Below are 16,150 nucleotides of genomic sequence, written 5' to 3' on the forward strand. Positions count from 1 at the left end.
AGGAGGAGAAAGAAGAGGAGGAGAGGAGGAGAAAGAAGAGGAGGGGAGGAGGGATGAGAGGAGAGGAGAGGAGAGGAGAGGAGAGGAGAGGAAAGGAGAGGAGAGGAGAGGAGAGGAGGAGAAAGACGAGGAGAGGAGAGGAAAGGAGGAGAGGAAGCAAAGTCAAGTTATGCCTGTGCATCATGATGGTGTTATCATAAACAAATATTTACAGCTGTTGTTGTCATTAATTATCCACATGCACACATACCACAGTGCACTTCTCTCTCCATTCATCTCTCTGCCTCTCCCATCTATCTCCTACTTCTCCGTTCTGCTCATTCCCCATCTCCACTATCATCCTTCCATCTCTTCAGTGTTTCTGCTCTGACCACTGCTTGCTGCCCATGTTTTGCACCCATCTTTTTTCTGTCACCCTTTTCCCAATTCCTTTCTCTGTCCCTCTGCCTCTCCTGCTCTCTTCAGCCTCTTTCACATCTCTCATCTCTCCTCGACACCTTCCTCGACATTTCACCTCTTCCGCCACGTTCTCACTTGCTCCCCCTCTATCTTTGTCCGTCTTTTTTCTCTTCCTTCCCGTGGAAGCAGTTATAGCCTCGATAAGAAACTCCCTTTGTCTTTTTTTTTTTTTTTTTTCCCTCCTAAACAACACATGCATGCACGCACAGTATCAGGGCCACTTATTCCCAAAGCAGCCCAAGGCTCTGGTGTTCCCAGATCTCTTTGACGAACGGGTCACCGTGGCCAATCACGCATTGGCCGGGCGGCCCAGAGAGGCGGGATGTGGGTCAGTGTAGCCAATGATAGGCTGGTTCTTTTCCCAGAGGGGCAGGCTGATTGACAACTGGTGCTGGACAGAAGTCAAGAGGGTAATTGTCATCCGACTCTCTCTCTCCCTCTCTCTCTCTCTTTATCTGTCTGTCTCTCCTTCTCATACTAGACACTCCTTTTTTCTTCCTCTCCCTCGTCCCTTTCTGTCTACTCCCTCTCCCCCTCTTCCATCCACTCTCCAAACCACTTCCTACCCCCCCTCCAAACCCGCTTTCTCCCTATAGCTCCAGAGGGACACTCTCATTGGCTGCCCTCCCTGTCCCTCAGGAACGACTTTGTGACGCTACTGGCCGAAAGCTGATGCCAATCTCCATCCCCAGCCCGCCCCCCGGGAGCCCCCCCCAACTTCAATGGCCTGTGTCAAACACACAAACACACAAACACACACGCACACACACAAACACTTCTAGTCAGGGGACGGGGACAGAAGCTGATTAACCAAATACTTTTATCAGCAGTAAAACCGCTCTCTCTGCCTGCCTGCATTCTGAACAAAACAGCCTTAAAACACATAAACACACACGCACGCACACACACACACACATACATACACACACACACACACACACAAACAGCCCGAGCACTGAGCCACTGGCCAGAAACACCAGGCCAGTTTGAGGTTTGGGACAGTGTGTGTGTGTGTGCGTGTGTGTGCGTGTGTGTGTGTGTGTGTGTGTGTGTATGCGCATGCTTTTGTTTGTGAGAATGTGTGTAAAGGGACAGAGGTAGCAGAGGGCTTAGATGGATGGCAGAAGAGAAACAACAACACAAAGCCTGGCGGACAAGCTTCATCGCCCTGTCTATCTTTTTCTCTCTCTCTCTCTCCGCTGTCTCTCTCTTCTTTTCCTCTTATCACTTTCTCTTCCTACTCCCTCTCTTTTTGTTCATGGATGTTGCAACTATCTGATATTGTTTTTTCTGGTTATTGCGTTCTTCCGGTCCGTTGCTACTTTTCCTTGCTTCTGTACTTCCAATCCTGACTCTCCTCTCATCTTTTTACCCATTTTGTTTCCCTCGCGCCGCTCTTTTCAAGTCTCTTGCCGTACATGAGGTCATTGTGGTTGTGTTTAAACCATGTTGTGCTGTCCAACTGAGTTGCTATGCAACCTCCCCAACATCCCTGAACATACCCCCAACAATATATGACAACATAAACATACATGTTGTCCTTTTCTCTCTCTCTCTCTTTCTCTCACACACACACACACACACACACACACACACACACACACACACACACACACACACACACACGCCAGCCCCAACATCTAAAAGGCCTGTGTAAAAAAGACTGAAACCAAGAAAATTCAATCACTTGTACTGGTGTAAAAGTAAAAGATTCTCTTTGTTTTATCTTTTTTTACAGCTCTAGTGTGCAGGTGCTTGTACATGTGTGTCTCTTTCTGTATTCTATACCTTCCCTGCCTCCCTCCACACACACACACACACACACACACGTAAAATGTGAATGAAGTCATCTGTATACAAAAACAGGAAACGCACCACAAGCACAATTTGAACAGCACCGCTTATTAACACACAACTATAATTCACCTCTCTCAACATCCGGAGAGCCCAGAACACTCGTTTGAACACAAACACGCGCCGACGAGCTCAGAGTTGATGCTCAGGGCCAAACAACACAGCGTGAGATTAAAGAGCCTCTCTGATCTGACATTTGTTTTTCTGTCTGTCAGAGAGAGTGTGGCAAGAGGAGGAATCGATAGCAGAGAAGACGTGATGAGGAGAGGAAAGGGGAGGGAGGGAAGAAAAGGGGAGGTGGGGGTAAAAAGGAGGATGTAAAAAGAGCGGAGAAAGCAGGAAAGGGAAGTTGAGCGAAAGGTGAGGATGGAAGCACCAGTGAGGAAGGATGAGAGGTGAAGGAGGGCAGTGAGGAGAGAGAGATAAGGAGTAGGACAGAGAGAGAAAAAGAGAGGGCAGGAGGAGGAGAGGGAGAGCATTCCTCTGGAGTACCTCCACTCTGGGGAGGCTTCCAGAAATAACTGAACTAGAAGTTCCCCCAGCAGCCTCCACTCACCATTACTGACACAAGTCAAGTAAAAAAAGGCACCGAGTTCGCTGTGAGGAGACCCATCCTCGAACCTAAGCACGGACTCTAATGTTATCAAGAACAATTGAGATAAATTAGAAGCTATAGCAGTTAGAGTTCATGCATATGCGTGCACACATGCACAGGCATACGCTACATGAACAACAAGAGCAGTGAGAGCTGGAGGGCGGAGGGGTGGAGTGGTAGGGAGGGGTACATAATTGCCTTCTCTTGTAGTACAGGCTGGGGAGTGCTTTTTGACTGAAGACACCAATTTCACGCTAAGGCATTATTTAGCTTGATACAAACTTGATAAGGCTTTACAGGAGGGAGAGAAAGAGAGGAGAGAGAGAGGGAGAACGAAAGAGACGGCAACCGTGAGACTGAGAGGAAAAGGGAAATAAACAGCTTTGTGTCATGCCGCATCGCTGGCGGACAGATTAACTTGCTCGTCACGCTCCTTCTGGGAGTAACAAGAAAAATATACACACACAGCGCGTGTGTGTGCGCTCCGAGCGTGGCTGCTTGTTTGTTTGTTTGACTCGACGTATAATCAAGCATCTTATTCCAAACACTAAATGCACTTTTCATTTTTGATATGACCCTAAATGACATCTTTAAATTGATTATTGAATAGGGGTTTTCTTCTTTGTAAATATTAGTTGCAACTCACATTAAAACAGAGGGGGGGTTAAAAGGCAGGTTTTGGCTCATTTTGGGTAAAAATTGAAACCAGCTAGCTATATTAATAGTTGCCCACTGCTTCTAAAAGAGTGTTTAATAAGTTAATGTTGCCTGGCAACAGATACAATCCACAGTGAGTCTTTGTTAATATTGCTTAGCAACAGATTTTAGTCCCAAGGATAGAATAAAAAAATCAATCATGATTTGAAATGTAAGAGTACCTAAGTCATGGAGAAGGTGGTCGCCAAACACCAAGTCAGTTTATATTCTACCACTGACAACAGCACAGTCTGTATATGTCCATTATGAGGTCAGGATGTAACGTGCATTTAAGACAGAGGTGTCCAAACTATTCCATAAAGGCTTCATATGGCTACAGGTTTTCATTCCAACCAAGCAGGAGCACACCAGACTTGAGTCTTTCATCAACTGATCTCAGTCTTCAGATAGCTGATTGCTCATATCGTGTGTGCTCTTGATTGGTTGGAACAAAAACCTGCAGGTACATGGCCCTACATGGAATAGTTTGGACATGTCTGATTTAAGCTTAAGTGCCACAAATGCAAAAAACAAAAAATGATGATTGCTGATTTCACTTCTGCAGAGCAAACCTATTGCCTCAGAATGCCAGACTTAATAAAGAGGCAATGTATTTACAGTTATCGCTCTCCTGCTGTGATCTCAGCCAGTTTTTCATTTAACTACTTTTACTGTCAGGAAAAGTCCCATTACTAATAAAAAAACTGAGGAGAGGAGAGGAGAGGAGAGGAGAGGAGGTTGGATGAGCTAATCCCCAGACTTCTTCTCAGCTCTGAGTAGCTGCTTTTGCATTTTTTAAAAGTGGCCCGCGCTGACCGGCACACACCTTGTCACCGCGTGATCTCTTATTCTCTTTCTGCTCCACCACATTTTCCTCCGACGCCGTCTCCCCTATTTCATTTTGTCTTGATACGGGCATTAAGATTTTATCAGGGAACAGACATACAAGACGTCTTCCTCTGCTGTTGTTTCGGGCGCAGTACAAGTAGAGTCACTCAGTGAAGAAGAAAAGCACATTTTCCTCTAATAACTTAACAAAGTCTTTCCACTGCAAACAGACTTATAAGACTATTTGAAGTTGCAAAAAAAACACGGTCAAAATTGAATTGACATTTATGTGCTTATATGTGTCACGACATGGAGATAACAATCAATTAAGAACATTAACAGCGTCTTATTTTCTTTCACACCATCTCTATTCTTTTCTTATTCAGTGTGGAGTTTTTCCCCTCTCTCTCTCTCTCTCTCACTGTCGCTTTCGCTTCTTTCAATCTCTTTCTCTGCCATTGTGTGTCGCACAGCGGGGCGCCCGTGCCTTTTGACTGAGAGGTGAATGAAAAAGGACTTAGAAAAACCAACTGAAGACTCCCGGCTCTGAAAAAGGAGCATTGGTAGGCCTTTAGTGGAGGGGCGCTACAAAAGGCTCGGCGGAGTGTCCAACAAAAAGGGAACACAACACAAGCAGCTTGTTCTGTTGAAGGGTGCACGCTCTGAGGACAATGCACATTAGTCCACGGCGATTGTGTGTGTGTGTGTGTGTGTGTGTGTGTGTGTGTGTGTGTCTGTGTGTGTGCACAGGGGGCAAAAAGCAAGCAAACAGACTATTAATGAACACATGAATCTGAAAAAACAGAGAGTGGTCATACAGAAGAAGACTGAAAACTAGTAATATATCCTAATAGCATGCAGGAGACTGGCTGAAAGAGGAGTGCTTTACCAGAACTGAACAGATTAAATCAGGAAACATGCTCAAAGTTTCCTGACTTGTCCAACTAAAACACACAAAATATCAACTATCTCACCACAGAATAAAAAATATTTTAATTTCAAGAGCATGAACCAAAAAAGCAACACAAATTCAAAAGTAACAAGCAGAGACACAAGTGACTTTTGACCTTGCCTAAAGCTCAAACTCAGGAGGTTATACAGGGTCAAACCAGGAGGCATAAAACTGTAATATTCCTCACACATACACACAGATATTTCACTTCCCCAAAGTCACCCTTTCATCAACAGAAGTGTGTGCGTGTGTCTCTGTGCGAGTGCCAACGTGTGTGTCGGGGAGCGAGGAAGGAAGGGAGGGTAGCCCAATAAATATATTATGCATCAGCCAGGTGTGCAGAGGGGCACTGCTAATTGCCCCCACCACTAATGTTTAATGTACAGAATAGGAAGGAGAAGGGGGAGGGAGGGATCATTAGAGGAGGGGGGTGGGTGGTTGGAGGTGGAGGTGGTGGGATGGGGGTTAGTTATTGGGGAGAAAGAAGTAATGGGGAAATGCAGGAGGCTGAATGAGAGAGAGAGGGGTGGGGGGCAGCACAGGGACGAGGAGGAGAGGAAGTGAAAATATATCAATAGCTAGTATTCCAGTTTCCATACATTCCATAGTTTGCTTATTATTGTTTGGTGATTGATTGATTGCAATAATTAGTCACCTTTTAATGAGCTTCAATTAAGACACATGACTTAAACAACCCAAACTATACAGACAGACTGCAGGCAAGTAGTCAGTGTTGAAAAAAAGAAAGCAAAGGATTGGAAGAGATGATCACACACACACACACACACACACACACACACACACACACACACACACACACACACACACACACACACACACACACACACACAAACGCACACACAGAGCCATGCAGGAAACTTAGAAGGGCCCATGTCCTCTGAGACTATCTAGTGGTAGGGGGATACAGGCTTGGCAAGCTAGGGTCTGGATTGACTGAGCATGTGTGTGTGTGTGTGTGTGTGTGTGTGTGTGTGTGTGTGTGTGTGTGTGTGTGTGTGTGTGTGTGTGCGTGCATGCCAGTGTATAGTCACACCAGCATCATCTTTCTCTACTTAAAAGCTGAGGGCATGGGCATGCACAGAGCTCTGCCACACGTCATATGTGTGTGTGTGTGTGTGTGTGTGTGTGTGTGTGTGTGTGTGTGTGTCTCCAGAGGGGGTGGGTGTGTGTTAAGGTCCAGTAAGTTTGCAGCTGATAAACCAGGCTGGCTAAGCCGCTACAATGGCACAGTCGTGGCCCATGATGCCCCGTTCATACACACGCGCACACATATACACGCACAACTACACCAGGCCGGTCGCTGATAAGGAGTTGCCGCTAACATACACACACCTCACGGAGGGACCTCAGGTATATATCTAATAGTTATCTACATACTGAAGATAAGAAGAAGCAAAAAAAGAAAAACATCTTTCACTTCTTTGATACAGTGGGAACAATAAGCAAAAATGAGTTGCTTTACACAGCTGATATTTACTACTAGACTATTGTATTGGATTATATTGTATCATAAAGAACAAGAGTTTGACTGTACTTGTATAGACATTGATGGCAGGAGAAGCACAGGTGTTAATAATAACTTTCTATTCAGGTGTTCCATGCCAGTATGAGCCAGCAGGAGTAACACTAGGACTCTGAAACCAAAGCCGCTGAGTGGCTGAGTGGAATTTAGTCATCATTCATTTTATTATTTTACACCTGTGCTTTTTCCTCCGGTAGCACGTCAAAATGATGTTCGATGAAAAGGGTCGATCCAGCTTAGATATGTTCTACTCTGAGCATTCAAGTGTGCGGTAATTCAGTTCTAATTGAGTGTAGATCAACGTGAGTCCCATTACATTCAATGCAAAGTGCTGCTGGGTTCCACCAATCGCCAATTACATTAGATTGTTTGGTCCCATTACAAAAAAAGAAAAGAAAAGAAAAAAAGAAAAGAAAAGAAAACTCAAATCCACCCCCTGCTGAGTAGTCAATGGAATTTCTAACAAAGCTCTCAGAAAGCCATTTAATGGTTCAGCAAGCCTTAATGCAAAGCCAATACAAGCTTTTATACAAGAGTAACTCAATGTGCCTGTACACACACTGATTGCACTATTGTTGACACTCTTTATAACTGTACAAGCAAACACAAGCATAGGTAGGCAGTTAACAATAAAATCCAAGAGACATTTAAGGTTGCACTGATTCACACACTTAAATGGACCTGCAAAATAAAATTTAAAAAACACATACTGTTGTCTTCTAGTAATCCAAGCCACATGTGTAGGGTCTCTGAGTTTTATAAGAGCCAGTCGCCCTATGAAAGTCTTTGTGCTCTGCCAAAGGGTGACATTTAAACTACTCTAATGGTAAAGCCAGATGTGGAGAAAGAGAGAGAGAAAGAAAAATAGACAGGAGAGTGAGAAAGGGGAAGAGAAATAAGAGATTAAGCGTACTGTATAAGAAGCAGCACATATACGCAGCAACGCCGACAGTTCCCAAAGTGTCATGCTGATGCTTTAGGATGATACAAGCCTGTAATCAAAACAGTGGCGGTGGGGCTTGTTATTATCCTCACACACACACACACACACACACACACATCCACACACACACACAAAACCTGCTGTTTGTGCCGGTCATTGTGATTTTATCTGACCACAGAAGACAATCATAATAAGATGAGCAACCTCTTAACGCCTTGTAACTTGATGATACGGTATTTCCCGTCACAATTAATTTTTACCCACATTTGGCAGCTTGGCGGTTGTTAATTTCAAGTCTTGAGCAGTTAATTGACAATAACTTTAACTCCAGGCAATGAATAATTACTGTCTCAGAGTCTCTCATTACATTTAAATCTCATACTTACATGAAATACGATGCGGTCCTAACCAGCGTGTGGGAAAGAAAAAAAAAAAAGAAAGAAAGCAAAGAGGGTGTAGAGTAAATTCATTTTCCCAGCAACACTGCTGCAAAAACAAACTGAACTCAAAGTGTCAAAGCAACATATTTTGTTGTGATGCCGTACTTTGCTTGTAGTTAGTATAAAACTGTCCGGGATGCATGAGTTCAATTTTGTGTTAAACCCTTATTTTACCTAAGGCATGAAAATATAACATAGCAATAATGATTTAAATGAATTTTATTGAAACTAGACATGTCAATAGATACGGGTCAAATTTGACCCAGAACAGTCTCAATGGACAGAAATGTGTAGCACCTGTACATAAGTATAACATTTTAAAAATATTTTCATTTTTGTGCATTTTGGGCCAATTTAGAAAAGTCAGCAAATCTCAGGGGGAAATGAAAATGACCTTTGGGGTGTTTAACAGTATGAAAGGGTTAAAATACGAATGCGAGTATGTAAGTATACAACCAAAAGAACCGACGCCAACTTCTGGTACTTGACAGTTTTCTATAATCTGTTCGTCTTTGACAGTTAAGCAATATCAATACAGAGCCCTGCATACACAAGCATCACTGCACTTCTGGCGTCTGATTGGTCAGCCACTTTCACTCAATTTATATGGACATGACCCAGAGGAGCTGTATGTGAGAACGCAAATATCCCAATCTGTTGGATCGAATATTAAACGGAAGTCACCCTGCCAGCTCCAGGATACAAAGTCAGTGTAATGTCCAATTGAGCCCATGTGTAAACAGAGCAGGAAACAGTGAGGGTTACGTCCCGCCTCCTGAATGCTTTACCCCAGGCGCCACCTCTCACCTACACCAAACAGAGGATTTCCAGAAGCCCACAAATGTATAACTGTCCTGTGTTACATGTGTGAAAGTGTAACTCCAGACCTGATTCTCCACATGTTTACGGTTCATGTCTGCGAGCAGCAATGACAGCATCTACAGTAAATGATGTCAGTGAAGTGGATACAGTCAAAGAGCTCTTAATAATTCAGTTAAAAATGTTGTTTACTCGGGACACACTTTACGCAGACTGGCAGTAGGTGGTGGAACCAAAGAAAATGGTGAAGGGATGTAGAGAGGAAGGAGAGAGAGAGAGAGAGAGAGAGAGAGAGAGAGAGAGAGAGAGAGAGAGAGAGAGAGAGAGAGAGAGAGAGAGAGAGAGAGAGAGAGAGAGAGAGAGAGAGAGAGACAGTGAGACAGTTGCCCGGAAGAGCCCGGGCTCAACACACGCCGACAACAGACCGAACACCCCCTCTCCGAATGGACTCATTTGGCTCCACCAACTAAAAACAACACTCTAAAACAGACCAAATAAACGCTAAAAAGTAAGTGCTCCCATCCCATCCTCCCCTCACCCACCCAACTTCCCCTCTCTCCTCCATCTCCCTGTCATATGCGCTCAACTCCCGTTTAATGTCCTGCAAATGAAGCGGATTTATTAATGTGTAATTAAGTAATAATCATCACTACATAATGCATGAGAGACTCAAGGGGCTAAGAGCTGAGAGAGAGAGAGAGAGAGAGAGAGAGAGAGAGAGAGAGAGAGAGAGAGAGAGAGAGAGAGAAAGAAAGCGAGAGAGAGAGAGAGATAGGATAGAGAGGCTGCCAGAGCAGACAGAGAAGGAGATTTCTGCTGCCTCGCCTCGCTAAAGACACACATTAAAAACGGATTAATCCACTGAAATAATATTTTGATAAGAGAGAAGCCGTGTGCGCGCTCTCTCTCTCTCTCTCTCTCTCTTTCTCTATCTATCTCTCTCTCTCTCTCTCATATTTTCCTCCTCCTGCCCACCCCTCCTTTTTTCTCGCACCCCCATCATCTAGTTTCATGGCCCATCGTCGCACCATTTGTCCGTGTTCAATTAACAGACTGCAATTAGTAAAGTCCCCCCCACTGCTAACAAGGCTTAATCACTGTAAAAGGCTAGACTGGTCAAGTAAATCCATCAGAGGAACTGAGCTGCAGTGGTGAAATGCAGAGGAGCTGTAATATGAAGACTGATACTTTTGTTCATTATGGTCGCTTTTACTGCAGCTTTAATATGACCATATCATTTGATTAGATTGGTGTACTGTTAAAGAATATAACTCATAACGATGCTGTTGTGTATTATAATGTTAAATAAATGGATATTGTTATAATTCTCTTCTGAAGGAATTTTATAGAGTTAAAATTCAACAGAAAAACACAACTTTCCGGTGATGTAATACTTGGCTGCTATTGGTCGAAACACACTTGGGGTTTGGGTTTTTAAGCCGTGGTGAAAGTAAATGCAAAATTAAGCGATAGAAATGATGAAGTGTGTCCATAGTCTCCCTATTCTGGAAAAACTGCTACTAATAAAAAGTAGTATCTGATATCACCTATCAGATATACATTTTATCTCTAGAAAAACAGCATTCTTCTGATGGTCTGTAGTGCGAATCTAAAGCAGGAGATGGATGAGGTGGGACTTTGTGCTTCTTTGTTATTGTTTTGGCATGCCCGGCTGGCCGGTAAGTCTGTAAAGCCAGCCAGCCAGTCAGAGTTGGGTGAGCAGGTGAAAGACAGAAGAACATGAAAACACAGATAATCCCCCGGCGATGCTCACCTCGCCCTGGCCTCCATCGCTCCCCTCCCTCCTGCCCACTCACCTGCTGTGTGCCACTGCGCTGCCCCCGAACGCCTCTCCTCTCTCTACCCTTTACCCTTCACCCCACCCCTGCCCCCTCCCTCTTTCTCCTCCATCTCTATCTCTCTCTACCTCTTTCCTCCATCCCTCTATCCATCTTCCCCCCAATGCTAGGTCTTGCCAAGCTGTCAGTGGGGCAAGGTGTGGAGGAGAGATAGCAAACGGCATGTACACACATACGAATGCATGAGTACACATACACAAAAACACGTAGTGCTTATGCAAGCTCGACTACAAGGGCTTGCATTACCTTTGCTGCGCACACACACACACAAACACACACACAGAGAGAGAGTGGTGGTCGTTCGCCTCAGCTTTGCTTCGCTCTGCTTCGCTTGGCTGGATGACTAAAGCTAAGCTCTGGTTATCCAGGCTGCTGAGACCAGACTGCCTTAGTGACATACACTAACACACACACACACACACACACACACACACACACACACGTCCATGATGCATGCAAACACAAATACAAGAATGTAGATCTTGTGTGCATAAACACACACACACACACACACACACACACACACACACACAGGATGACAGAGCAGCAGTGGACACATTTACTGGTCCACAGCAGCTGATCCTTTCACTGACAAGCATCAACAACATTACAGCAGACCACGTCTTACACATACTGAGCGATTATTAAAGGCAGCCCAGATTTATAGAATACCACTATAAACAAAAGCTACAATGATACGTTTATTAAGTCATTAGCCGACTGGCCAATTTACAGAAAAATATCCCTGACTGTTTTTAGTCATTTATCAAATATGCATACCAAACATTTGCTGGTTGCAGCATTAAAAATGGAAGGATAAGCTTTCTTTTTCTCCATTTCATGTAACAATGAATTGATTATTCTGCTTTTATTTATTTTCGTACTGTTTGACAAGTAACGTTACGATAATAGTTGAGGCTAGATAAGCTCCTACAGCCATTTATTACTTTTTACATTTAAAAGACTAAAAGAATCATCTCATCAATAGCTGGATTCTATATAAGAAATGTGAGTATTTATACAGTACACTGTTTGTAGCAAAGCTGACTGTGAACAGCTGATGCATTTTTTTTTCTTAACAGACACAAATGTGAAACACGGCCTGAAATAAAAGTAGAGATCGCATCCAGAAAGATGGAGAAATCTCCATAGTTAATATAACACTTTATGATCCTGTTAGTTGAGCAAAAGCTCAACAAATATCACCAGCACCGGTTCAATCCCCTACAGCTCAAAAAAAGCTATGTCGTCATTTGTGCATGCGTGCATTCATTAACATAGCTACCATTGTTTATAGGCTTTATTTGATGCCAACAGGAGACAGGACAGATGGGAGATAGAGATGGTATCATATTGTCTTGCAAAAATCATGAGTCAGATTTTAACCCAAGACCACACAAGTAATATAAATACACATTTTTAGTCACTGCTCAAGATTTTTTTGACAATAAAAAAAAGCAAGATTCAAGCTGGAACTATAGATGTCATTTGGGGGTTTCTGTGTCATAGCAATGACACTTTACAATTTCTATGGTTACAATATCCTTTAAGAACATTAAATATTATTATTGGCAATAGAAGCTTTCACTCTTTTTGCAATGCTGAGGTGAATATGCCGACTGAAAACTGAAAACAGCTTTACAGTAGATTCCTGAGGAGGCTGTGGAATCTGTAGGCTACCGCATCACTCACAATCACATCCTCTCCCCTTCGATGCCTCGCTGAAAATATTTCTTAAACTTGTCAGTCTTCCTGCACATATATCCCACAATCATAAGACATTACAACCCACAAACTTATCCCTGAGCGTGCACGTTAACACACACACACACACACACACACACACACACACACACACATTGTCAGTGCTTCTTGTGTGGCATGTGCATAGCCTCTCCTACTATTGACAAAATGAATCCCACCCTGCCTCAGATGAAACAGGCTTAACCTCAGAACCTGCAGGAGAGGCCGAAATCCTCCAATGAAAACCGTGCCGCTAAATCAAACTAACCACCCAGTTTGAATCACTGTCAGAAATCTGCGTGCTTCCCAGATAGTCTCAGAAAGGGAAAGCCTATATGGTGGAGGAAATGGGGGAGGGGGGGTTGGCGACCACATGGTCAGGCCGTCCCGTTGCCCATCTGGGTCCCATAAAGGAAACATGGAGGCCAAGGCCACCACATGCCCTCATGCATGATGCCCACTCACCCATGCACTGCAATGAATGCTATTTTGTGATAATGGGGGAAGTGAAGGCTATCTTTCCCAAAAAATAATAATAATCTTAATCCCATTTTTTAAATTATGTTTTGTTTTTGTTTTTTGTAAATTTTGACTTTTCTTGAACTTGGAATCTTGAAAATGGAACTTGAAAATGGAATCTCTCAATTTAACAATTAGTCTGTACAGGGCATATTTTTAAAGCTAAATGTTCCACCTGCTAAGCCTGGTGAGAAAAGGGAAATACAGAAAACTGATTCTAAAATCTCAGATGAAATGCCACCATTCACTGCACCTCCCTCAAAGCGTTTGGGATTTCAACATCTGAGGAGAGGTCCTGAATTATAAATCCAATTTTGATCATTATTTTGGTGTAAAAAGAAACATCACAGGCTATAAAGAGCATATAATATGAGAGCTAAGTGACTTGATTTGAGGGGTCAAACTGTCAAATTAACCACAACAAAGCAGCAGTGGGCAGTTCAGGACAAGTGCAATACATCAAAAACACGGTAGCAGTCCAGATTACATTGGTCCATTAACCAAGTGAATTACAACAAGTTGGTCCAACAGCACAGCCCATGCTGTCAAAGAAACGGTACACCAGTGTATCGTCTTTCATTTTCTGACAGTGTGGCATCTAATTGAAAAACAATTACCCTGGTGGAGAGTCCGGTGAAAGCTTATTTCTGACAATAATGTGATCGCTTGAAACACTAAAATTCACACATAACCTTTCTTTTGCTGTTCAGTCATTTCAACGGTGTCGTGATCAATTACAATTAGTGAACCTCAGATACTAAGAGTGAGCAAACACACTAATTGTCAAAGTAGGAGACATTAATTTACCTGTGTCAAACTACACACTGCTTGGCAACCCTTCAGGGGGAAAAATCAATTAAATTAGCTAAATCAAGACACCAGAGTTGGACATGAAATCTCGGGTCATGGTTTTGGTTTCCCCCACTCCTGCAAGAGTCAACTATCCGTTCACATGAGGCACACAATAAACAGTTTTCTTACCTTTCACGGAGCGTGGTTTGGCCTGTTTTCGTCTAGACATCTCTGGTCTCTTGCAGCTTTTTTTTTTTTTTTAAATGTGTATTCTGTAATTGTTTTTTGTTCCGTTCCGTGTTTTCAGCTAACCATACAGGCGGACAGAGTCGAGTTATCTTTCCTCCTCCTCCTCCTCTACTTCGCTGCTGCTTCTTCGCCTGTTGCAATGCGGCAGCTTCAGTCTCTGAGTGTGGGGGAAACGGCCGTTTAGTCCACCGTCAACAAACCAAACACACCGGAGCTGGGAGGCGCGACTCTCGGTTCCTCCGGTTGCTAGGACTCGCGCAACCTGTAGAATAAACGGCAACAACTTCCCGTTTATAGTCCCTTCTCCTTCCCTACAGCGTGCCGAGACGCCGACAGCCTCACTTTTCTTTTTTGGTTGTTGTTGATGTTGTTGCTTTTTCTTTCCTCCCCTCTCTCCGGCCGCTTCTTCCAGCACTAGCGGACCGAAGCGCGAGCTGCCAGCCACGCGCGCAGCAAACACCTGAGCAGGTCCCGCGCGCCGTTGAAGAAAAAGTGACAGCGTCAACCGTCCGAGCGCGAGGTGGTAGACTACGTGACGGTCCAGGTGATGAGAGGCGACGGAAAATATTTTGGGGGGGGAATTTCCTTTTATAAAAAAAAAATTGAAACGTGGCTTCTTTCCTCGCGCTCCTCACGTCTTCGCTGTGTTTTTTTTTTTTTTTTTTTTTTTAGTTTATCGAAACTATTTCAGTCTGTTTTGATTTTTCTTTGCCCTCCAGGAAAGCGGTACCGACCCAAACCGACCAGTGTTTCCGTCCCGCTATTCTACACTAAGCAGTGGTGGTGGTAGTGGTGGTGGTCTGGTGGCATGGACATTGCGCTCTTCCCCTGCATCTCCACCCCGAGGGGAATACTGCTCTGACTACCCACGCTTTCTTTTTGTTAATATTTCCCAATGCCCTACCGGCGGTATTAATAGCAGCCTAATATTTCTACCAGTCTAACCCTTCGCTAGCCTCTGTCTCCCTGCTTTTTCTTTGTCCTGACTCTGGCTACCAGTCTCCCTCCTCCTCCTCTGCCTGCCTCTGCTGGCGGGGCTGCGGCGCAGACACACATAATAAAGCCAAGGCAGGCAGTGCTTGGCTGGAAATGTAGCCGCGTCCCAGCAGGGGGATGTGAGAGAAGGGTCCCGGCGGGGGAGCGCTCTGATCCCGCAGGGAGCAGCTCGGCACAGCCCGGGTTGGCTGAGGCAGAGAGGCAGGAGAGAGGCAGGCTTGAGCTGACGGAGAGAGAGAGAGGGGCAGGGGGGAGAGTTAGGCAACAGCGCCCAGCTGTGGCCGACTGGCACAACTACAGCAGGGATTTTGAGAATACAGAGGGATGAGGCAGAGAGAAAATGTGGAGTTGGATTAAAATTGGATATGGAAGAGGGTCTAAAGTTAAAAGTTAACTGTCTCATTGCACTAAATGACCACTGACATGACTGCTGTCACAGTCACTCACACTGCTTAGGATGCTATCAGCCACAGCTAGTGTCACAATACATGTCATTCTGAAGCAAATGACCAGGCAGCGTTTCATATCTCTGCATTTAACATTTCTGTTGGGTCTCTGCATTTATTAAAATTCCCCCCCTTTGTGAGGCCAATTACAAACTGCAGCAGTTTTAATCAAAGTGCATTTTTAAATTATGCAAAAGAAAATCTGGAAGCCAAAACTAACGTTCTATGGGTGAACAGAGGAAACAATTCATGGACGGCGTAAAGAATTGCCAGAGTTACAGTACAGCTAAACATGATCTTTTGAGTAATATTTTTGCACACCAGTAGCTGATGGAGAGATGTTTCCTAGAATTTTCTTTTCCCAGCTTACATTTAAAAGCTGTTGGATGAAAGCATACCTTTATTCATTCCCATTCC

General features: G+C 44.1%; 1 protein-coding gene across 1 annotated transcript in view; it reads right to left on the minus strand.

Annotated features, from left to right (window-relative positions):
* The window catches only part of znf423 (zinc finger protein 423), a 146,586-nt gene extending 132,256 nt beyond the window's left edge, over positions 1-14,330 (minus strand). The window contains exon 1 of the mRNA XM_053318757.1: positions 14,232-14,330. Within this exon, the coding sequence (XP_053174732.1) occupies positions 14,232-14,271 (40 nt within the window). The 5' untranslated portion in view covers positions 14,272-14,330. The remainder of the gene's footprint in view (positions 1-14,231) is intronic.
* Between the last annotated feature and the right edge of the window lie 1,820 nt (positions 14,331-16,150).

Source organism: Scomber japonicus, chromosome 5 (assembly GCF_027409825.1).
Source record: "Scomber japonicus isolate fScoJap1 chromosome 5, fScoJap1.pri, whole genome shotgun sequence".
Classification (NCBI taxonomy): domain Eukaryota; kingdom Metazoa; phylum Chordata; class Actinopteri; order Scombriformes; family Scombridae; genus Scomber; species Scomber japonicus.